General features: G+C 37.1%; 1 protein-coding gene across 2 annotated transcripts in view; it reads left to right on the top strand.

Annotated features, from left to right (window-relative positions):
• The window catches only part of RSU1 (Ras suppressor protein 1), a 1,003,924-nt gene that overhangs the window by 29,872 nt on the left and 948,792 nt on the right, over positions 1-25,260 (top strand). For both annotated transcript variants that reach the window (XM_044067536.1, XM_044067535.1), the window contains exon 3: positions 19,594-19,644. In XM_044067536.1, the coding sequence (XP_043923471.1) occupies positions 19,594-19,644 (51 nt within the window). The remainder of the gene's footprint in view (positions 1-19,593; positions 19,645-25,260) is intronic.

Raw genomic sequence — 25,260 nt, 5'->3', positions numbered from 1 at the left:
GTCAATTCCCCTGGGGTATCTTCCGTTAGCAGCCCCCCTTTTTTTTTACTAGCAGTTTTTTTTCCTTGGGGAAAGGACAGCGCCAGGGAGAAATGCCCAAACCGGGGCTAGAAAAGGGGAAAGCCCAGCATATTTTAAAGACCCAAAGTGGGGTTTGAGAAAAAACCCTCCTGCCAAACGGGGGCCCATTTGAGACCAAAAAGCTAAATTTTAAATTTTATTTATTATATGGTTTAACTTTGTGAAAAAAGAAAGGGAAAGGGGGGGGGGGGAAAAAAGGGGAAAAAAAGGGGGAAAAGTTGAAAAAGGTTTATTGGGGGATTATTTTAAAGAAGAAAAAAAAAAAATTTTAAAAAAATTAAAATTAAAAAAAAGGGGGAATAATAAATTTAAATGTATAAAATTTTTTTTTTTTTTTTAAAAATTAAAAAAAAATTTTTTGGGTTTAAAAAATTTTTTAAATTTTTAAAATTTTTAAAAATTAATTTTTTTTTTAAAAATTTTTTTTTTTATTTAAAAGAAAAAATGGGTAAAAAAGGGGGGAAAAATTTAAAAATCTTTTTTTACAAAAAAATTTTATTATCCCTCCAAAAAAAATCAAAATTGGGGTTTTTTTTGGGTTTCCTTAAGGTTTTTACATTTTTAGGAAATTTTTTTTAAAATTTTGACAAATTTTGGGGGGTTTTTTTTTAAAATTTTTTTTTTTGGGTTTCAAAAAAAAAGGGGAAAAAAATTTTTTTTAAATTAAACCCTAACCCGAAAAATCATTTTTTAAAAGGGCCCAAAATCTTTTTAAAATTTAACTTTCTTTTGGTTTTTTTTTTTTTTAAAAAAATTAAACTCCAAAAATATTGGGGAAAAACCAAAAAACAAAGGGGAACAACCCAAACAGGGGAAAAACCCCCGGGAAAAATTTAAAAAAAAACCAAAGCAAATTTTTTTAAAGGAAAACAAGTTTCAAAAAAAGGGCAACCCAAAAAAGATTATTTAAAAATTTTTAAAATTTAAAAAGAAAAAAAAAAAAAAAGGGGATTTATTTAAAAAAAAAAAAAATAAAATGATATTTTTAAAATTTTTTGTTAATTATAAATTTAAAAAAAAAAAAAAAAAAAATAAAATTTTTTTAAAAAAATTTAAAAAAAAATTTTTTAATTAAGGTTTTTTTATAATTTTAAAAATTTTTTAAAATTGGAAAAAAAAAAAAAATTTAAAAATTTAAAATTTTTAAAAAAAAATTAATTAAAATTTTAATTACAAAATTTTTATTTTTATTTGGAAAACAATATTTCCCAAAAATTCAAAAAATTTTAAAAAAAGAAAAAAAATTTTTTCTTTTTTAGAATTTTTAAAAAAATTTTTTTTAAGAAATACAAAATTTTTAAAATTAAAATTTTTAAAAAAATAAGGGGGGTTAAAAAAAAATTTTTAAAATTTTTTTAAAAAGAAAAAATTTAAAAATTTAAAATTTTAAAAAAATTTAAAATTTTTTTTAAAAAAAAATTTTAAAATTCAAAACTATTTTAATTTAAATTTTTTTAAAAAAAAATTTTAAAAAATTTTTAAATTAAATTTAAATTTTTAATTTGAAAAAAAAAATTTTTTAAAAAATTTTATAGTAGTTATAATTAAAACCCACAGCATAAAAGATCATAATGCAAATATTGATTTACAAAAGATTTGATTTTCTAAAAATGTTACTAACAAAGCTACATCTGTCTCACTGAGAGGAAACTCAAATGGATGTCTGCAGAAAATCTATCTCTTCACCAAAATGGCCAGTAATGGTGAATTTTAAAAAACCCGTAGAAGTGTTGAAAAATTCTACCAACTTTTCAAAAGATTCTAAGTCACCATCCCATAGAAAAATCAAATCATCTATGTATCTTTTATAAAACCTGATATTCTTGGCTGATGGATGTGAATACAAGTGTTTGATTTCCCACATTGTCATTACTAGATTGGCAAAGCTTGGAGCAACCCTAGACCCCATAGCAACACCTGAAGTTTGTTGGAATGTAGAATTTTCAAATATAAAGAAATTCTTCTCGAACTTGTAGAGGCATTTAAACTAAAAAAGTTTTTTGTTGATAGAGGCTATCATGCACTTATGTTAGAAGACCTCTTTAATGAAGTTGGTGAGCTAAGAAAAAATGAGGCATGTCCTATTTTGTACAACCAAACAAGTTTATTTAATGCAATTATAAATAGTGACCATAACTCTACAAGAGATTATAAGTTAGCTTTTCCAATACCTATTGTGAACGAAATGTATGTATTAAGAATATAATAAGGAACAACTGGAAGGTAATTCTAGGAAACAATGATTTAAGTTCCATTATAGGTAAACATCCATTGTTCACATACAAAAAAGTAGTTAACATAAAAAGTATATAGGAAAGTAGTACTGTCACAACTTACGATGGTAGTAGTTTTGGCACATTTCCGTGTAATCACTGTAAACAGTGCAGGTATATTTCTAGTAGTAATAGTATTTTTCTGAAGCACTTACACAAGACTATTACCTGCAAAGGACATTACACGTGTAAAACTCGTAATGTGGTTTATATCAGAATATGTGATACATGTGAGCAATTTTATATAGGTAAAACTATAAGAATGTTAAACAAAAGCGCACTTGTTCTACGAACACATTTCAGCTTTTAAGAAATGTGATAGTTCAAATGCACTAATAAAGGCATACTTGCATCTTGTGTCAACTTTAAGAAATTTAGATTTTCAGTCTTGGAGAAAGTTGATGATGCACAATTTATGGGGAATTTTAAAATCAAATTGTAATGCAAAGAAGCTTTGTGGCAAATTTTGCTCAAAGCAGATGAGCCTCCTGGGCTCAATGATGTTATAAACATCAAATGTTTTTTACAAGCACAAAGACCTTAGAATATGGATAAACAAGTATTATCTTGTTTAGTACATTGTATATATTGTACTCATAAGTTTATTATTATTATTATCATCACATTTATTATTTGATTTTAATGCATTAATTAGTGGTCAAGTGTTTTAGGTTTGTTATTGGACAACAGAGTCACATGGACATTTTGAAACACTACTTATATGTTCATTGGTTTTTGACTGTTATTCTGATGAAGTTCATGTTGGATTAAATTGAACGAAACGCGTCAATACAATATTTTGGACTCTTTATTTGTCACTTTTTGCCTGGTTCTGACTTTGTGGTATATATATAATATATGTGTATGTATGTGTGTGTGTATGTATATGTATGTATGTATATATGTATATATATATATATATATATATATATATATATATATATATATGTATGTATATGTATGTATATGTATATATATATATATATATATGTGTGTGCTATATCTTTGTGTGTGTGTGTGTGTATATATATGTGTATATATATATATGTGTGTGTATATATATGTGTGTGTGTATATAGTATACATATATATGTGTATATAGTATATATGTGTGTATATAGTGTGTATATATATATATATGTATGTGTATATAGATATATATAGATATATATATATATGTATATATGTGTGTGTGTGTGTGTGTGTGTGTATGTGTATATATATATATATATATATATATATATATATATATATATATGGGCCAGATCATGTATTTGTGTTTCAAATTTTACATATACAATATGTGAACATAAGAATAGGTAATATCACAAATGATACAGAATGTGCGGAGTTGAAATGGATATTTAGTCTGGGTGCACACAGGGGGCGAGGATTAAATGAAGTTGTTTCACTTAAGCCCACATTATTTGCTAGGGCTGTAAGATAATGAATTTTTAGTATAAATTAGTTTTAAAATAATTTATGCAAATTGTTAGGTATTTTTCTTTCTTTTTAAATTGATGTGGATGAGATGTAATTATCCTATTAATTATTTATGTATAAAAGAAGGTGGATTTAGAGTTACGTCTGAAGAAGCGGTTGAGTTTCCGTGAAAGCGCTAACGTCTTCTTGTTTTATTAAAGCATCAGTTTTAATTCATTTTGGCTACTATTGTTTACTTGAACTGCTGCCTCTTGCCATTGAGATCATTAAGTCGTATATTTTTGTGTTGGGACTGCTGGTAGATTGTGTTTTTCATCCATAATTTTGGTACTATGGAGGGAGCAGCAGCAGCGAGGATTGAAAATGACAATATGAATGATACGAACGTGAATACTAGACTGAGAGGATTGTTAACTGATATGCACAATCCCCTGATGAACATTGATTTAATGGACAATAGCTGCAACGCTACAGCCAACAAAGGTAATGACCTGGATATCAGAAACTTAAAGAAAAGCATTGAAAATAATGTTTACAGATTCAAATGCCTCCAATGTCAGCGGTTTCATGTGGAGGCTTGTTTGAATCTTAACATAGTTCCACGTGGGCTCAGTGTCCTAAACATGCCCACGTATGGGAATGTTTATCCGGACCTTTTAACTTAGTGGCAACAATTAAATTTAAATACCAGCAAGGCGTACATGCAATTATTAGTAGACTTTTTTCAACCTATAGAACAGGAATTGAGAAATGATATTATCCAACAACAATATGACTTATTTGAACTATATGGTGATGGTCCAACAGAAGTATATTTGCAAGATATGATTGAAAAAGTGCAACGTTATGAAATTAAATTATTGGAACACAAAAAGAAAAAGCTTAGTAGGGATTTGGATGATTTCTCTAAGCAGAATGTTTTCATGTGGCCGAGAGAAAATCATTCTGGTCTGACGGGAGGAGCTACAACAACTCAACGTTTGGATGTTAATCAGGAAATACGTCAGCAGAGAGCAATGGAGCTGAATGATACAACGACGAGGAGAGAGAAGGAACGTATATCACGTAACAGGTCTGAAGAGACATTGAGGGGAAGAAATGCTTCAGGTTCGAACGAAGAACACATTCAGCCTAATACCGAAGTTTTGACCTCTCCGCAAGAGGTGACATCCGTATATTCCACCCCGCATGGATGCACCTAATAGTGAGGAAGTAATCGTCCATGGTAATACTGACGTTAGAAGAAAAATACTAACCGAAGGGGCAAGAAAACAGGATTTTCCAGTTTTTCCGTTGCCCATTCGACCAGGAAGAAAGAAGTCTGTGGACATGGACAACCAACGAGGACTGAAACGCAAAGAGGCACCACTACAACAGGTGCGTACGATAAAGAAAATGTGGACCCCAGTGGTCTAATATGTAACATTTCAAAACATGTTTTATCTAAAGATGAGACTGAACTTTTGAACAAATGTCTGGGCTTTATACCTACGAGCAATGTTGATATCAGTGATGCTATAATTTCAGTACGTATGTTTTTAAGAAATGTAGTTTTGAAATTGATGTTTGGCTGTAATGATAGTACTGAACCATCTATTTTAAAAAAGAAAAGCTTATATCTTCCACATTTACCAGCTAATGTAGAAACGTTTATGAAAGCATTTGAGAATCGTGTCTACAGTGACTTTGAATTTACACATGGAGGGAATGCATATAATCTGGTTAGGAATGAAATTGAAGCGTTGAATTGTTTAAAAACTAATGATAACATTATTATAAGGCCATCTGATAAGGGTGTACCTGTAGTAGTTATGGATGTGTCGTATTATGTATGTACTATGCTTGAAATGCTAGATGGTGTATCTTACGAACAAATAGAAATGTCGGATGTGTCTAACATGTTAGAAAATATATACAAGTCTTTAACAGAGTGTAAGAACATGAATATATTGACTAAAGAACTATGAGTATTTTCTTACAGAATATCCCTTAATACCTAGGTTACATGGTCTGCCCAAAATGCACAAAAATCCTACTCAATCTAAATTTAGACCTATAGTGGCGGGAGCAGGATGGGCAACAGAGGCTATATCTGTTTATTTGGAACATGAATTAAAAAAAGATTTTATCATCATATAGCCATGTATTGAAAGACACAGAACATTTTTTAAAAGATTTATTTGAGTATATACAAACAGAAGATGATATTAATGAATTAGCTTTTGTTACTATGGACGTCGAGGCGTTTTTCACTAGCATTCCAAATGAGGAGGGTTTATTGATACTGAATAATCTACTGGTAACTGATGCAGAGATCGATACCTGCAAAGCTGATTTCCTATGTTTTTTGTTAGAATTGGTTCTTGAAAACAATGTATTTGTGTTCCAAAACAAATTTTTTAAACAAAAGAGAGGGGTATCAATGGGCACAAGCTGTGCCAATACATATGCTAACCTCATTATGGTAGCATGGGAGAAAAAATCTGATGAATGTTCCAAATATAACATTTCATCGACGCTTTGTAGATTATCTCTTTTTGATTTATAAAGGTGATGGCAGTAGTCTTACTGACTTACATAGTTATGTTAATTCAACTAGTGAATTTTTAAAATTCACAATGGAGTATTCTATAACTAGCATTAACTATTTGGATGTCATGATATATAAGGAAGAGCAAAGGTTAAGAACTAAAGTATATAGGAAACCTTGCTATCGCCCAGCATTTTTACATCGTGACAGTATGCATAACCCTAGTCTTTTTAGAAATGTTGTGAAAGGGCAGGCAATAAGATTAGCTCGACTATGTAGTGATGATGCTATTCTGAATATAGAGTTGGAGCATCTTGAGCAGGATTTTATAGTGAGAGGGTATGCAGAAGATGATATTAATCTAGCATACGCCCAGGTGCGTAACAGCAGACGAGATAGTGCCCGGCCGTATTACTCTGCCAGAGGTAATATAAAGAAGAACACAGAGGACAAGAAATAGCTAGTTTAATTTAATTTTACCTTATGGCAATAACATTAAGCAAATACAGAGTGCCATTGAGGAAAATTGGCATATTTTACTTGTGGATAAGAAGACCAAGAATATGTTGGGTGAATACCCTAGGTATGTCTATAGGAATAATAAAAGCTTACAACAGTTATGCTACCGCAGTTATTTTGATAACAGCGGTGTAGAAACTAATATAACAAGAGTTTATGGCACAAAAAGATGTGGTGCCTGTGCTCAATGCACTTATGTAGATGAGTCCAGGTTTTTTAGGCATCCGGATACTGGACGTTTGTGGGAATTAAGGATTAATGGTTCATGTACAACCAAGAATATAGTATATGTTGCCCACTGCCAGGTTTGTTTTTGCTTTTATGTGGGCAAAACAAACCTTACACTGAGAGAACGCATTAGAGATCATGATTATTGTATAAATAGACATGACAAGTTACAATGCAATAGCTAAACATGTTTTGAGTAAGGGGCCAGATCATGTATTTGTGTTTCAAATTTTACATATACAATATGTGAACATAAGAATAGGTAATATCACAAATGGTACAGAATGTGCGGAGTTGAAATGGATATTTAGACTGGGTGCACACAGGGGGCGAGGATTAAATGAAGTTGTTTCACTTAAGCCCACATTAATTGCTAGGGCTGTAAGATAATGAATTTTTAGTATAAATTAGTTTTAAAATAATTGATGCAAATTTTTAGGTTTTTTCTTGCTTTTTAAATTGATGTGGATGAGATGTAATTATCCTATTAATTATTTATGTATAAAAGAAGGTGGATTTTTTAGAGAGTTACGTCTGAAGAAGCGGTTGAGTTTCCGTGAAAGCGCTAACGTCTTCTTGTTTTATTAAAGCATCAGTTTTAATTCATTTTGGCTACTATTGTTTACTTGAACTGCTGCCTCTTGCCATTGGGATCGTTAAGTCGTATATTTTTGTGTTGAGACTGCTGGTAGATTGTGTTTTTCATATATATATATATATATATATATATATATATATATATATATATATATTATATTTATGGGTTCACTTTAGAATCTCGAAATACTGAGATATCGAATTTCAGTATCTCGAGACTATAAAGCTGAAAAATCACAAAACCGAGAAATTTAAAACCACAAATGTAACAAACAAAACACTACACCACACAAACACAAAAACACCTACCCGCCGACACTACAACATACCAATCCAATACACACGGACACAAAAAAATTAACACACAAACACACACCCTTGCTAAAGGCAGGGGGAAAACCCCCTGCACCCCCCCACCTCCCCCTACTTATATATACTAACTCCGAGGTTGCACTAAATACTGGAAGACAGCAAACCCACTACCACACATTCTACACCCTTTTATGCTCACACGCATTACATGCATGCAGACACAACCACTCTCAACACTTACACACTTACTCCTTTACAATGGTCAGAGATTTTAATTTATTTTAAAACTTTTATTTAAATTTTACTGCAATACACTAGCAACCATTTGCTAAAGAAAACACTCTTGCATACCTAGTATAAACAATGGTAAGCTTTTCTCTTCCATAGAAGCTCACATTTCTTCTCACATTTTATTGAGAATGCATCTGGCAGCCCATAAAACCACAAGCGACTTGCTTGGTTCATAGTCAGGTAGCATTTAGTAAAGCACTGATTAGCAGCTATGTGAAAGGTAAAGGAATTCAAAAGACAAATGTCATTTGTTAACACCCTGGGATAGCCCAAAGCATGCAGATGGTCCTTTTTCAGAGGCAGGCTAGGAGCACTGTCTGATGAAGGGACCTGGTCACAGTCACACAGTAGAGAAGTAGCTTGGAATCTAGCCCTGCACAAGGGGGAACAATTCACTAACAGTTCATAGCCTTGCTTGTCTGCATTAGATGTCTGCATTAGACATAATGTAACTCAACACACTGCATTTTGCATCCACATGCCTGCAAAAAAAAAAAAATGCTAAATTAAAAATGCTTTAGTAGTTAAAATATTAGCTTTTGACACACATACTTCGTGCTGTCTAGTTTATTCATAGCCAAATAATAAAACACACTGTCAACAGTCAACAGAACAAGGAAGCAAAGTATTGTACCCAAATGAAATCGCTCGTATGATGACACTGTTACTACAGTCAAGTCCTTCCTTTTCAATGCAGAAACGAAGTATTTACAGACTGACACTCTCATCTTTAAACATGCTGCGTGTGGAGTAGCTCAACAGAGTGTGTAGTAATAGAAGTAACTCAGTAATGGTTTATCAAGTGCTCTGTAATGTCAGCAGCACCAATAGAGCGCTTACCTTGCTGTGTAACAGCATGCATGGAACAGCTCAATGAAGTGTTTATTAATGGCAGTAACACCAATGGAATGCTTACACATGGCATGGAACAGCTCAGTGGAGTGTTCATTAATGGCAGCAACACCAATGGAGCGCTTACCTTGCTGTGTGGGCAGCTAATCACAGCAACAATTCTTGGCTGAATCTGAGCTGCTAACTACAGCAGTAAAAGTAATTCCTAAGGCAGTAAGCAATCATACTCATGGCAGCAATTACCCTGAAGTTGTTCAAAGCAGTAGTTAATTACAGAATGAACCTTGATTACAGTACTAACTAATCATGGGCCCAAAAGCTTTGCTGTTAAAAGTTGCCTTACTGAAAGCTCAAAGTTTCTTGGCTCAGTTGAGTGAGTCAATGAGCAAGACATCCTAATGAGTGAAACTTCCTGGAAGCCGAGGGAAATGAGAGGAAATTGTCGAGTGGTGGGATGTGGGTGAGAACAACTGACTGGAAACCGGGTTTATTGGGATGTGGGTGAGACATACATTTCTTTTTTTTGTTTTGTTTTCTTTACCCCCCCCCCCCCCCCGCCATCCAGTACAGAACCCTAGGTATTCACCTAGGTTGCCTAGTACTGGATCCAGTCCTGATTTTAGTTAACCTTGCTGCCTCACAGCTCTTTATTCTCCAGTCTGGTTGTTTGCTGGAGTGCATTTTGCACAGACTCTGCATAACTTCCCAGTGTCCTTGTTTTTTTTTTTTTTATATATTCTAAATGCTGTGCTTTTCTGCCACATCCCAATGTGTTAATGAATTCTGCATTTCTCCAAATGACCTGTAAGCATATCTGTTTTGTGTGATTGATTGTGTGTGCATGCACCCTTATGTAGGTTATAACCCTGTTCATTGATCATGACCCCAAATTACAGTAACTATGCATCATTTTGCCCATTGGATTCTGGGATAGGCTTTAGCTGCTCATAACCACTAATTGCCATACCAGGTTTTCGTTTTGCATGATGCATGCAGGCATGTGCTCTAACTGCCTCATGACCCTGCATTGCCATTGTTGCTCTTCATTTTGCTTGCTAAGTGATGGTGTGGGCTTCTGCTGCCCCAAGCCACTGCCGTGCAGTGCACCAAGTGGTTAATCAGGGAATGAATGAATGAATGTTCCAACTAATATTTATCTCCTTTTTTGGGGTGCCTGTTGGGTTCCTATTACATTATCGAAGTTCTGAAACTCCGAACACCATAAGGTCGAAACCTTATGTTCGAAGTTTCAGAACTTCGATTAAGTAAAAAAAAAAAAAAGAAAAGACAAAGTCTTGCAAGTAGGTGGGCAGGGCCCTCCTGCATCCCCCACACAGCCTGCTCTTTAAATATACCAACTCCGAGATCGCATTACAGTGCGGAAAGGAAAGCTTTCCCTTTACCGCACTGTAGTGCGATCTCGGAGTTGGTATATTTAAAGAGTGGGAGGTGTGGGGGGTGCAGGGGGGCTTGCCCCCCTGCTTACAAGAGTTAGTTTCTGTTTATTGTTTTTTTATTTTTTTTTCGTTGTTCGAAATGATAAAACTTTGAACATAAAAGTTTGATCTTGTAGTGTTCGAGGTTTTATAGTTTAGACAACATAATAGGAACCCGTGCCTGTTATGGTCTGTTTTCCTCTGGAAGCATCATCTTTCATTTCTGACAACATGCTCACTGTGTACATCAGATTTTTGTCCCATGTCTTTAGCATCGTTTCTCTGTTACTTTATTTATGTTATTTACTTATTTTTATCATTTCTCCAACACTTGACACCCTTCTTCCGTTTGCTAAGTCCTTACTTCCTATCCTACCACCACAAGATTTCTGCTGCTGTCACTGAGGTTTCATACTGGTTGCAATGTGGAGTGCTGACTTTATCTGGATATTTATTATCTTTTGCTGCATTTTAATACTGTAATTCTGCACTCTTCTGCTCATTTTGTTATGTTATTTTTTATGAAGTATAATGCAGTCCTGCTCCTAGAGAACTGAGTGTACTCTGGTGCAGTCCTTGAGGATTTGTATGAGGGGCAGAGAATGAGTGACATTTTTGCTAGATTCTTATCCCAGGGGAGGTGAGGGATCCTGGCTAGGCTATAATCTGTAGTGGCGATGGGATGGTCCAGCCTTACATCCAAGTATGGGGAACGGATGTGAAGGTCATCAGCTGACAAATTCTGCATCAATATTATTGCATGCTAGCCATAGGGTTAGGACTGAGGGAAGAACATATTGTTTTTATTTAATAGTAATAATAATAATAAATTACTCTTGAATTACAGGTCACCTTGACTAATTTTTCACTTCATGTGGTAATATAGTTTTGGTCAGCTGGTAGGGCAACAAATAAATCCATAAGTTTAGGAAGGTATTTTATAGGTTCATAGGTAGGTACTAGGCTATCAGCCCTAGGGCCCATACAAGCCTAGCCAAAAAAGTATCCTGGCTTTCGCCACCCAAGAAAGTTATTTTCCTGTGCCCCTATTGAGCACAGCCACAGAGGTGCTCCCCGGGGCGAATTTCCTATTTCCCATCCAGTCATCAAGATTTTTCTTGGAGTGCTAATGAGGAGCTTTGTTTGATATAGATAGGTAGTTTGTTCCAGAGTATGGGAAGTCTCTGGGACAGGAATCTATCCCTCCAGCATGTTCCACTTACTGTGGTGACAAGGTTTAGGTCCCTAGAGCGTGTAGGTCAGAGGGATTGGCATTTCTTTAAGTGGAGCATGTCCAACAGCTCTGGGTTTGACATGGCATTGTATGTTTGACAGAGATAGTCTCTGAGTAGGCAATATGCGACGGAGTAAAGCTGGAGTTTTTTGAGACTGTTTGCGTAGGGCATCTGTTTGAGGGGGTAATCCTCTTTGTGTGAGGTATTTCTGCGGCCTTTCCAGTTGTAGATGTCTTGTGAGGTACATATCAAAAGGGGCGTTTTACTCTATAATGGGTCTGAGTGATGAGTAGAGGGGAACAATGACAACGTTTTTCCTAGATGAGAAACCTTTTGAGGTGTGCCACGTAGAGGGATTTCCTGACTAATGTGGTGATGTTATCAAAGGAGAGACTATTGTCCACCTGTGTCCCAAGGTCTCTTATCACACTTTTGGTGCTAAGTAGACTACTACCCATGTGGTAGCTCATGGGTACAGAGTTTTTACCAAAGGGGATGACAATGCACTTTTTGACATTGAGCTGGAGGCCATGGCTTTTACACCATGCATCTGTCTGTGAGGCCCTTTTGTAGGATGTCCACAGAGTTTCATTTATGGCTCCTAGTTTGCAGTCACCTGCGAACTTCGTTAGCCAAAGACCTTCTGTATTAGCCTATACTTCAGAAAAGTAGATGCCAAACAGGAGAGGACCCAGGACTGAACCCTGTGGTACTCCACTTGTCACTGGCCTGACGTCGGATTTGGAGTCTGCTACTTTCACAGTGTGGGTTCTGTTAGTAAGCCAGTTGGCAACCCATCTTGTGACATAGGGATTTATATTTAGTTTAGTGAGTTTATCTAGAATTCCAGAGTGAGGTATGGTGTCAAAAGCCTTGGCGAGATCTAGATAGGCTGTGTGAACCACCTTACCCTCGTCTACGGCTTTGGTGACTGCTTCAAAGAAGTCAGTCAGGTTTAGGAGACATGATCTGCCTTTTACAAACCTGAACTGGATGGGGTCCAAAGTTTGAAGATTACCAATGTCCAAACCTGAACTGTGTGGGGTCCAAAGTTTGAAGATTACCAGTGTCCAAACCTGAACTGGGTGGGGTCCAAAGTTTGAAGATTACCAATGTCTTTGTTCATAAGTTCCATGATACGTTCCATGGCCTTGCAGACCAGGTTCGTTTTGCTAATGAGGCGCTAGTTCCTGGGGTCCATGGTGGCTCCCCCTTTGTGGAGCGGGATAACTGTCCCTGTGTGCCATTCAGTAGGCACAAAGCCTGAGGTGAGGCTATGATTGAACATGGTGCTTAGGTGGGGTGCCAGTTCATTCTGTAGTTCATGTAGAACGCAGCCTGGGATGTTGTCAGGTCCCATGGATGCTGTGTTCTTGGCTTTGGAGAGTGTGTTTTTTACCTGTGCAGCCACGATTACAGGAACTTTGCATCCTTCTGGTATAGAGATGGTCCCTATATCTGCCAAGGATGTTGGCAATATCAGTTGGTTCTGTATATTTAGTGCCATTGTACTGTAACTCCGAGCATATCTGAGTGTTGCCATTGAGATTCTTGACATAGTTATAGAATGTTTTGCTGTTGTCTTTAGAACATTGGCAATTTTATTTTCATAACTAGCTTTGGAGGATTTCAAGAGGGATCTCAGCTTCTTACTGAGGCCGACCAGGGAGTTCTTCCAGTCATGGGATTTTACTCTTTTTTTGCGACAGTTTCTTTCTTCTATTGTAGAGTTTGTTATGGCAGGGGACCACCAGATTGGCTTCCTTTTTTTGGAGGATATCATCTTGGTTTTGTTCGGGATAGCACAATCCATGCACTTGTGTAAGTGCTTGTAAAGTGCATTTGTGTAGGATTCAGCAGTCGTATCTCTATTGTCCGTCTGCATGGGTGTCTTGATGTTTGCCACTTCTGTCTTAAGAAGCGTAAAGTTGGCTTTGGAGAAATTTTTTACTGTGGTTTCCCTAATGGGGGTGGGGGTGGGATGTGGATGTCTAGGCTGATTAGCTTGTGGTCGGATCTGACCAACGAGGAATTGACCTCTGGTGTGGAACATCAGTCACCCATATTGGTAATGATCAGGTCTAAGATATTGCTGCCCCTGGTAGGGGTGTGGATAAGTTGATCCAAGATGTTGGAATTTATGAATTCCAGAAAACCTTGAGCAAAAGAGTTTGGTACATGAATAGTTTTCTCAGTTAATGGTGGGATAGTTGAAATCGCCCATTATTAGGGTGTTGGGTTGCACCCTAATATTTTCAAGTGTATCAAGAAATAAGGAGTGGGAATTCTGGGACATGGTGGGGGATCTGTAGCAAGTTGCAGTTTGGATTGCGTTCTTGCCCAGAGTTAGTTGCATTTGGATAATCCTGGATGCATTATGCTGAGCAACTAGCCTGGAGTTGTGGATATCCTTAATGAATATGGACACGCCTCCACCTTTAGTATTTCTGTCCTGGTTAGGTGGCCGAAAGGTGTGGTATGAATTATAGCCTGGTAATGCAGGGGTGCTCTCTGGAGCCTTGAACCAGGTATATGTCACTGCACAGATGTAGATGTTCTCCATTTTAAGGAGTGCCTCGAGTGAATGCATTTTGAGGTTTAGTCTTCTAGCATTGAGTAGCATTACCCACAGTTTTTGCTTGCTTGTACCTGTTAAGGTGGTGAATTTGTCATTTGAACCTTGCCTAAAAAGGCACTATAGGGTTGGCAAGAGCCTTAGCCAGTATCCTGAATCCCAGGTGTGACAGGTGCAGGCCATGTCTGGCAAAGCATTGTGGTCTGTCGATCTTGTCCTCCCAGGCAGACTGATACTGGATCCCCTTAGCATGACACCAGATGCTTAGCCAATTGTTGAAGTCAAGCACTTTGTCCTTGTAATGTGGTATCATTTTGGGTGATGGCAGGATGCTACTCGGGGCTAGGGTCATACCTGCCTGGGCTACAAGATCGGAGAGCTCCTCCATGTCTGTTTTCGTGTTGCCAAGGGAGGTATGTCTCCGGTCATTCACACCAACATGGACAATGACAGAATCATATTTGTACTTGTTGTGGAGTGACCTGAGTGCATGCATTATGTGGCAGATCCTGGCACCCGACAGACGGCTGACAGTAATTTTCTCCTTGTTTAACCTGGTGAATGGCACATCAGTGTGCCTGACTATAGAGTCAGCTATGACTAGAGTGTTGGGTACATTGTTATGCCTTATGGGCTTTGGTTGAGTGGCACACTGAGTTTGTGGGCTATGTGTCATTTGGGTTGTGTTGGGGGATGGAGGTTGTATGTGTTTCTGCTTCGGAGGTCTCTGTTGCTTGAGCAGATGTTTATTGAGAGCCTCCATGAATGTAGGTGTGTGTTCTGTGTTGCTATGTGTGTATTTTGGTACGTTTTGAGGGACTATGTGATGAGTGTGGTGTGGTGTGGTGTGGTGCAAGTGTTTACATTCTCCTCTTGACTGTCTAATCCAGTCTTAGGTGTAGAGAGCTTTGCATCCAGTTTGCTTTGCTTCCAGTTTGGCTATATAAGTGCATCTCTCACAGGTTGTAGTGTTGGGTGGTAGGAGGAGAGGGTTGTCTGTGTACATGAGGCAATTGCTGCATTGCCCCAAGATGCCCAGATTCATCAGGTAGACGGGAGAAAGCACCGGGAGCTGACACTTAGACATGCCTGGATAGGTGCTTATTTATTAAGTACTAAAAACTGTTTTCCTGTAGACAAGTGAGGAAAGTTGAGTGCTGTAGTAATTGGTAGCTTATTTAGTGCTTACGAGTTCTGAACAAGTGTTGAGCTCAAGGAAGCAGATTTGATTGCTAAAACTAAAAAAAAAAATGGCTAGTTCTAAGGGAAAATTTGAAGAGAAGACTTTATGGCACCAGGAATAGTTTAACCATAGGTAAGTGTCAATGCATAAAGTGTATTTTTTTTTCAAAATATAACCGTAGCAAATGAGCAACCTGATTTAAACAAATTAATCAGTAAAAAGCTAAAAACTGAGCCTCGTTCCAGCAGTCTTTCATCAGACAAGTTCTATCTGCACACTCTTGCCACTAGGGTGCAGGGGAACCTTCTCCAAAAAAGGATGGTCTGGATTAGTGCTCAAGTTATACAAACAAAGCTAGATTCAACAGATCTGAATTTAGTCTATGCTACAGCAAACAAGGTGTACTAATTTCAGAAAGAACAGTTAAAGTAAGCAGGCACAATAAGCCTTTAACTAGAAACTCCCAGCTTCGAAGGGGGAGAATCCACCCTCTCCTCCCACAAGAGTGCAGACCGCACCTTCGTAATGTAAAATAACTGGCCCGAAGCCCAAGTGCTTAAACCAGAACTAAAATTCTCTCTTAGAATAACAGACACTAAGCCTTCAGTCAGCATCTCCCAACTTAGAAGGATGTAAGCTACCTGTCCTGCCACGACAGTGCGGACCACAAACCTTCTTAATATAAAACAACTGGTCTGAAACCCAAGTGCTTCAACCAAATGGTTGAGATAGGGAAGGCTGAAAAAAATCATTATGTAACTCTAATTGACTTTAAAATTTTAAACATTTTCTAATTGTTGTGTTGCCTTCCTTTTAAGCAACTTTAACTAGATCATACAGATATTTGCCTCTTGATGCATATGCTTATTTTATACCTTTGACTGCATTGAGGCAGATGATTGTACTTTACATTTACTAACAGCAAAAACTAAGCTCCTACTCTTCCTCCCTAAAAACATCACCACACTCAAAAGTAGATTTACCATTTTGTCCTGCAACAACACTATAATCGCAGCTGAATCTAGTACTAAATTGCTAGGTGTTACAATAGATGATCAGCTGAAGTTTGATCTCCATATTACTAACTTGGTAAAAAGAACTCATCAGAAGTTTGGACACCTTTTCCGTATCAGGAAGTACTTAACTAACACTGCCCGAATAACTCTCTCCCAGGCTTTATTACTCCCAACACTCCTGTACAGCTACCACATATTCACAAACCTAAATTCTATATTTATTTCCAAGCTTGAAACTACCTATAATAAGATCGCCAGATTTGCAGGTAACCAAACCTACAAGTCACAACACTGCTTAGCACTACAGCAACTAGACTGGCGAGAATTTCCTCAGCTGCTCCAACTATACCAGCTACAAATCATCCACTCAGTCCTCTGTCTACCCTCCTTCTGTCCCAGCCTCTCCCCTATCATATCCAAATATTCTCCTGCTAGGATGCTAAGCAGCTCAAATCAATAATTATTAGACATCTACAAACCCAAAACCAAAATAGGCTGCCTTTTCTATAACTATAACCCAGCTATATCCTGGAAACAACTCCCCTTGGAAATAAAATCCCTCCACCATGGCAAAATTTTCAAATTAGCCACAAGGAAATACCTAAAAACAAAGTGGTCTTGCCACTGTAGCCAGCCACCCTGAAACTAACATCCTGTCACCTATTTCAACACCTCACTCTTAATGTATCTCGCGCGTTCAAAAGACATGCGTTGAATGGGCTTGCCTTCGTTGAAGGTTGGGCGTCGGGCTGGCAACTCAACACCATAAAATCCTCCTGCCAATCATTAGGGGACCAGAGTTCCGCTGTGGTGACCCCTACCCGGGAAAAGCCGAAAGACAAACAACTGCCCATCTCCAACCACTCAATTCTTACAGTCTTAAAACAACCTACCTGTCTATTCTGTCTCCTATACTCTACCTCCCCTACATCTCCTACTAGCCATTCTTACTTTCCTTTCTTATTTCCAAACTCCTATACAACTAGATCTACCCACTTTAAATAAGCATCTGCCTAACTATTAACTCATTTTGCTCTAAGCAGCTTAAATAATATTGTAACTAGTCACATTTTCTTCTGCTAATTGTTTAAAACATTGTTTGTAACAACTCACATACTTGTCTGCCAATTGTTAATACTCTGTATAACTGAATTGCCTGAGGAGCTTTTTTTCTCCCAGGTCTCTGCTTGTAAGATCCTATAGCTGACTATGTTACTAAAATTTAATAAATAGTTTTCTAGTCCTGAGGAGCTTTTCTCCCTGGGTCTCTGCTGAAAATGAGCCAAAAGCTCAGCCAGACTAACCAGTTAACAAATGTAAAATAAACAAAATAAATAAAGCAACATAATTTGTCATATCTGGGTCTTCTGCATAAAAGGGTATTCAGATAAGTGTACCCTCTGGTTAACAGATATCTTTATATGTAAAACAAAACAGTGTAAGAAACTTCTCTGTGTGGAAGATTTTTAATGCATATATATCTAGTTAATCACCGTATATTAATCAGATCAGATAATGGTAGTAGAAGTCGCAAATTTAAACTCGTCCCAAGTCAAAAAAATAATAAAAAAAATATAATAAAAGTATTGTACAGAATCGCTAAGCATTTGAAAGTATTCCAAGCAGGGTGGGCAGTCTGCTTCCAGTCCACTTCGTTATTTATTTTTATCTAAAGTACATAAGGGTTAAATTATTATGACAGCTACTAAGTAGGGCGGGACCGGCTCGAATGTCACACTGATAAAGGTAGGGATGTGAATTTAACATGTACCAATAACACTTTTACAGCACAATAAACGTCTCCCTTGCCTGATAGAAAGTGTGTGTGTGTGTGTGTGTGTGTGTGTGTGTGTACACACACACACACACATATATATATATATATATATATATATATATATAGAGAGAGAGATATAGATATAGAGATAGATATAGACATATATATATATATATATAGACATATATATATGTATATATATATATATATATATATATATATATATATATATATATATATATATATATATATATATATATATATATATATATATATGTATGTGTGTGTACATACATACATAGTTGGAAATCTTGTGAAAAAACTATTACTCTGTTGTTTTTGTTTTACTTGGATCACTTGTATGTGTACTTAATAAAGGATGGAAACAGACTATCTACCCTGCTTGGATTACTTTTGAATGCTTAATAATTCTGTACAATATTTCAAGTTATATATTTTTTATTATTTTTTGACTTAGGATGAATTTAAGTTTGCTACCTCTACTACCATTATCTGATCTGATTAATATACTGTCATTAACTATATATATATATATATATATATATATATATATATGTATATATATATATATATATATATATGTATATATATATATATGTATATATATATATGTATATATAATGTATATACTATATATAATGTATGTGTGTGTATATATATATATATATATATATATATATATATATATTGAAAATATTCCACAGAGAAGTTTCTTACACTGTTTTGTTTTTGGACCCACTATACTTGTTTAGTGGGTTGTTTGAGACTTCGGGGATACCACAGTGATTACTTTTTTTTTGTATAAACACACTACTGATTTGAAAACTTTGCCTGTGTGCTGCATAGAATGACTAGTAATTTATTTTTATTTTGTGCATTTTGAATGTAGGTAAAAAGTTTTACTTTTAAAATGTATTGTCTTTTCACATTTTTATCATACCGTGAACCTAGAATTGATTGTTGCACAATGGTAACACTCGTTTGGGAAAGTTACTGAGTTCAAATATCTTAATTCCTATAAATGACATTGCTGCTGTTGTGTTCTGAACATTTATTTGCTTAAGGAAGCCAATGAAATATTTATATCTGCGCAAAAAAAAATTATTGATATTTGTATGAAGTACAGATCAATATTCAAATGAGTTGTATATCAATATATTTTTCTGTTTAATATTTTCTGATTATTTTTTGATTGTAATAATTTTACTGCTTTATCTTTCTCAGTTACAATGTCCAGTATTACTCAGCTGGTACTCAGCCACAACAAGCTAGCAAGTAAGTATTTGTTTTGTTTTGTAGTGAACCATTTAAGTTTTTATCTTTAACACCAGTGTGACCATATCTTTCTGTCGCAGTCAGTTTTAAAATAGTAGGAGGTCTCCTTATCACAGTAGTGGTGGCATTTCTTCTCGAGAATGGAGTTACTGATTCAGCAGTGGAACTAGATGGTAAGATTTCACTACTGAAAGGAAGGTGCAACAGTTTACGCTGCACTGTAAAGGTGTGATCAGCAGTGGTCAGTGTCTGCAGAATGATAAGTAAGGAGGTTAATTGTTGATCTTTGTAGTGTTCAGAAGTGACACATAAGATTGTTTTGGTGAACTCTGGCATTAATGCAGCAGTTATGCTTCAATTATAATATTTCTTGCGCAACAAGTTGATTTACTTTCTAAGAAACTTTGCAGTGCTTCCACATGCCAGTGCTGCAGTTCACAAAGGTTGCATTTGCCTTTCATGTTTGACAAAAAGCTAAATGTTTGTGTCATACCTTACCTCCCAGTACCTGCATTTTTAATTGTTTATCCTATGATTTGTGTGTTGTCTCAGATCCTAGTTTGACCCTATAGGGCTGCCACCCACATTTTTTAAGCTATGAATAATAATTGTATATGTGAGAAACAAAGTGCCTGAGCAGATTAATGAAATGTCTGCTTGTTTATATGTAGTGTAGCACCACTTGGACACTGTTGCCGTAGTATGATCTGTTTATTTAATAATATGCACTTTGTCGGGATGTGCTTCTCCATGGCTTGAAGTCACTACAACCCTGTCTACAAATGGGGAAATTAATGTGCAATACTGAGTACTTGATTTTACAGGAAATAAGTCTTTAGCTATGAGAGTCTTCTTATTTTATTTATTTCACATTTGGTAACTGGGTAAGCACATTGATCCTTGACATCCAGGCCAAGACTAGTGCCAGCGCAAAAACTGTTACGCAGTACATTATTTAGTGGATGTGAAACTATTTAATATGTATTATACAGTAACTAAAATAGTTAATGCAGAGATTTAAACATATAGGCAAGTTAAAGAAGGGTTCTACAATATTTTATTTTTCAAAAATGTACATGCTGATTGCGTAGCCCAGTCAGTTTACTTACTGTAAATCCACCACTGCTCACAGAATAATGTTCACTACTCTTGCAGGAATATTTTTGGCATGGCTACTTAGCTCCAAGTTCATACTTGCTCATTTTCCAGGTTTGTAAATTATGCTACTATGAGTGCTACCGCCCGAAGTCTGGGCAGCAAAGCATGCTGCAGGCATACTTTTAAACTGCACACTGCTGAAAAAGCATGACGACTGACAAACTAAGGGACGAATGCAGAACGTTTTGGAAACCTGTGGATAAAGAATGAAAATGTTTAACTTTAACTTTAAAACTTAGAGTGTTCAGTATTTTTGTTAAATATTTATCTGTTAATTATAAAGAATGGGCCATGTGGGCCATGGTATCAGGAGAAGAAGCCATTCCAAAACCATGGCACCCTGATACTTTTCCCCCCATTTTTTTAAAACCAGTAACAAAAAACACTATGAGAAGCATATACTGTTTAAATGTTGGCACTTGCATGCTGAACACATGCACAGAACATGCTTCACAATCTCCTACAAGGAAGAAACCATGGAAGAACATTAATGTTTACTTGTATAACAACATTATTTACAAATGGTCGCCAATTTATTTTCTAAGTAAAATCCATGTATAACAGCAGTAATCCATTCCAGGGTGTGGGTATTTACTCTGTACCCATGGATGGTTTTGTTTAATTACGCTGGCTTCACCATTGTGACCAAGCCATGACAACAGTGGGTAAATCCTATGGTAAAATCACTCAGTTGCACATTATTGCTGAATGATAGTATAATAGCTAAATAAATGGTAAGCTATATAATCAGCACAGTAAATAATGATGCCCACACACAGATGAAGGAATACTGTTTCATCAGTTAAGCTATTTGATGCCAAATGTTAAGATGTGCAGTGGACAAGGCTGGAAGGATAACTATTTCCAAGCAGTTTTCTTATTTGTTTAGTTCATGGTCTGTTTTATAGTTATCCATTTGTTTGGCCTGCTGACGTGTCACCCATCCTTCCTGAGGTATTCAGTCTGAGGAAGAACCGAAAGTAAACTCTGTACTATCCCTAGTCTACATACCCTCTCTTAACCTTGTCTTCTGCATACAAGATTGTAACAGCCTAATCCCTATCGTGAACCACATCTGATAGAAAAGGTTAGAATAAAAAAAAAAAAAAAAAGTGTATGAAACAGGAAGCTTTTCCTTGACTCCTGATGCCATTTACCATGGATAGTAATTGTGCAGGTCAGTGGTCCTTGACTGTTTTTGTTCTTCAGGAAAGGTGTGCCTGCAGTCTCCACTAGCATGATGTACCCTTCATACTCTTAGCCCATCTTTGCTAACAGTAATGGCTTTGACTCTGGTGAAGACTACACCACACCCCTGCGGACCTACTCTAAAGCTTCCTGATCTGTCTAGATCTATAAAGGGATTACTTGTGTGCCTTCTCTGGCTTTCTGTCTCACTTGGCTGCCCAGCTCTTCTGAGAGCCACACTCCATTTTTAGCTTGACCTGTCCTGTTGAAGCTAGCCCTATCTTAACCGTGTCTAGTATGCTTTCAAGAATCTGGTCAGCTATGTATTTTTAGGTGGGAGCGTTGTTATATCAGTGCAATAAATTGTGAAATTCACACTTACGTGGAGAAAATTGTTTCAGCCATGTAGTTAATAAGGCAGCTCACCAGCTGATGCAAACCACATCCTTTTAATGAATGCAGAGATGTGCACAAGACACAAATGGACAGTCCTACAGCATTCAGACTGTGGGCCACCAGTTGATCTTTGGCTAGTAAATAGGAACTATATTTGAATCTGAGCTTCAGACTTGGAGTTAGAAATCGTGACCAGTATTCCAACACATCTTTGGTCTTGCCATCCTCTGTACCTAGAAACCTCCTTTATTGCCATATACTGGAAGTTCTGTTTCTTTTTCAGTCTGGACTTCTTAATTTGCAACTATAAACATTTTGCCTCAGCCAAACACTAAGTGTTGCAGTAAACAAAGTGTCTGTCTCACAATGAGGAGAAGTTGCTATGTGAGTGGGAGTCCTCCTCCTCCCAAAGCAACTTCTGTACCATTAGTAAAAAATAAATATACAGTGGGATGAAATTGTTTGCCTTTTTTTATTATTCAAAGAGTTCTTTATAGGTAGTTTATCATCTGCTGCAGACTGTAAATGCACAACCGCCAGCCTGTCCTTTCTGTCCACCTTAAACTTTAAATAATTTTATTTTTCTTTATTATTATTATGATGCTGTATACAATTTGCTTGAATTACTGGTACTGTACTTTATCCTAACCACTATCCCCTCTGAAGATAGTGTTGCAGGTCTACATAGATATCCACTCTTCACAATTGTGCAACCATGCCAAGTGTGTTCATAGGTAGATATTAGGCTATCTGCCCACGGGCATTTATAAGTCTAGCCAGAGTGTGTCAGTTTTCGCTGCCCCATTGATTAATTAACTGATCCTCTGTCAGGCAGAGCCAATGAAGTGATCCCAGGGGTGTATTTTCTGTTACCCATCCACTCGTCAAGGTTTCTCTTGAAGTGTGTTAGTGAGGGGCTCTGCCTAATGTAGTTTGGAATTTTGTTCCAAAGCATGGGGAGTCTCTGACTGTTATCTATCCCTCCAGCATGTTCTATTTATTGTTGTGGCGAGGTTTAGCACACGAACGCGTGGCTCGCAGTGACTTAGATTTCGGGAACATGTCCATAAATTCTGAGTTGGACATGGCTTTGTAAGTCAGGCAGAGATCACCTCTGAGTAAGCGACATGCCATTGAGTACAGCCCGGGTTTTTTCATTCTGGCTGCATAGGACATATGTTTGAGGCCAGTAATCCTCTTGGTGAGGTACTTTTGTGGTCTATCCAGCTGTTTCAGGTGTCTTGTGAGGTACATCCCAAATGGGGCATTGTACTCTATGATGGGTCTGAACGAGTAGAGGGGCACTATAACCTCTTTATTTCTAGATGCGAACCCTTTAGTAATTAGATGGGCCACATAGAAGGATTTCCTAACTACTTTGGCAATATGATTGTCAAAGGAGAGATTACTATCTACCTGGTTCCCCAGATCTCTTATTACCTCTTCTGTGTTAAGGGGGCTGCCACCTATGAGGTAATTCGTGGGTGATTTGTTTTTCCCAAATGGGATGACTGTGCATTTTTTGGCATTTAGCTTGAGGCCATGACTTTGACACCAGGTGTGCGTCTCAGTAAGGCCCTTTTGAAGGATGTCCTTGTCAGCCGGAGAGTCATTTATGGCTCCCAGTTTGCAGCCATCGGTAAACCTGGTTAGCCATAGTCCCCCTATGTTTGCCTGTACTTCTGAGAAGTATATGCCGAACAGTAGGGGTCCCAGGACCGAGTCTTGAGGGACACCACTTGTGACTGGATTAGAGTTGGACCTGGAGCCCGCTATTCTTAGCGTGTGAGTTCTGTCTGTAAGCCAGTTGGCAACCCATCTCGTGACGTAGGGGTTTATGTTCATGCTGGTGAGTTTTTCTCTGTAATACCAGAGTGAGGAATGGTGTCAAAAGCCTTGGCGAGGTCAAGGTATGCTGTGTGAACAACCTTTCCCTCGTCTATGGCCTTGGTGACTGTCTCAAAGAAGTCCACCAGGTTTAGTAGGCATGATCTGCCCTTGAAGCCGAACTGGGTCGGGTCAAGTGTTTGGAGGTTCCCAATGTCTTTGTTAATGAATTCCATGATGATGTGCTCCATAGCCTTGCAGACCGGGCTTGTCAGACTTATAGGACGATAGTTACCAGGGTCAGTTGTGGCCCCTCCTTTGTGGGGTTGAATGACCGTAGCTGTGAGCCATTTTGTGGGCACGTAGCCTGTGGAGAGGCTGAGTATGAACAACGTGTTTAGGTGGGGGGTTAGTTCATTCTGTAGTTCGTGCAAGACACAGCCTGGGACACTGTCTGGCCCCATTGATGCTGTGTTTTTGGCTTTTGAAAGGGCTGTTTTCACCTGTGCATTTGTGATTTCTGGGACACTACACTTTTCCAGTATTGTCTTGGGCCCTTTTGGGGGTGAGAGGGGGGTGAAGTTTGCACTGAATCTATCTGCCAGGATGTTGGCAATATCAGTAGGTTCAGTTTATTTTGTGCTATTTTGCACTAGTTCAGTGCACATCTGCGAGTTGCCACTTGGATTCTTAACATAGCTAAAGAAGGCTTTGTGGTTATTTTTTTAATCTTTGGCTGTTTTTCTTTCGAAGTTAGCCTTGGATGATTTTATGAGGGACCTTAGTTTCTTACTGATACTGATCAGGGATGTCTTTCCTTCTTGGATTTTGCTTTTTTTCTGAACTAGTTTCATTCTCCTATTGTATAGCCTGTTTATGGCAGGGGTCCACCAGACTAGTTTCCTTCTCTTAGAGGAGTGAGTCTTGGTTTTGCTAGGGATGGTACGATCCATGCATCCTTGTAGGTGCTCATAGGTTGCATTTGTAAAGGTTTCTGCATCTTGGGCAGAGTTACCCTTTAGTGTGGGGGCTGAGAAACTTACTGCC

This window comes from Protopterus annectens, chromosome 3.part1 (genome assembly GCF_019279795.1).
Source record: "Protopterus annectens isolate FY-2018-M chromosome 3.part1, PAN1.0, whole genome shotgun sequence".
NCBI lineage: Eukaryota > Metazoa > Chordata > Ceratodontiformes > Protopteridae > Protopterus > Protopterus annectens.
Note: the sequence above shows the minus strand (reverse complement) of the source record. Positions and strands in the feature narration are given on the sequence as shown.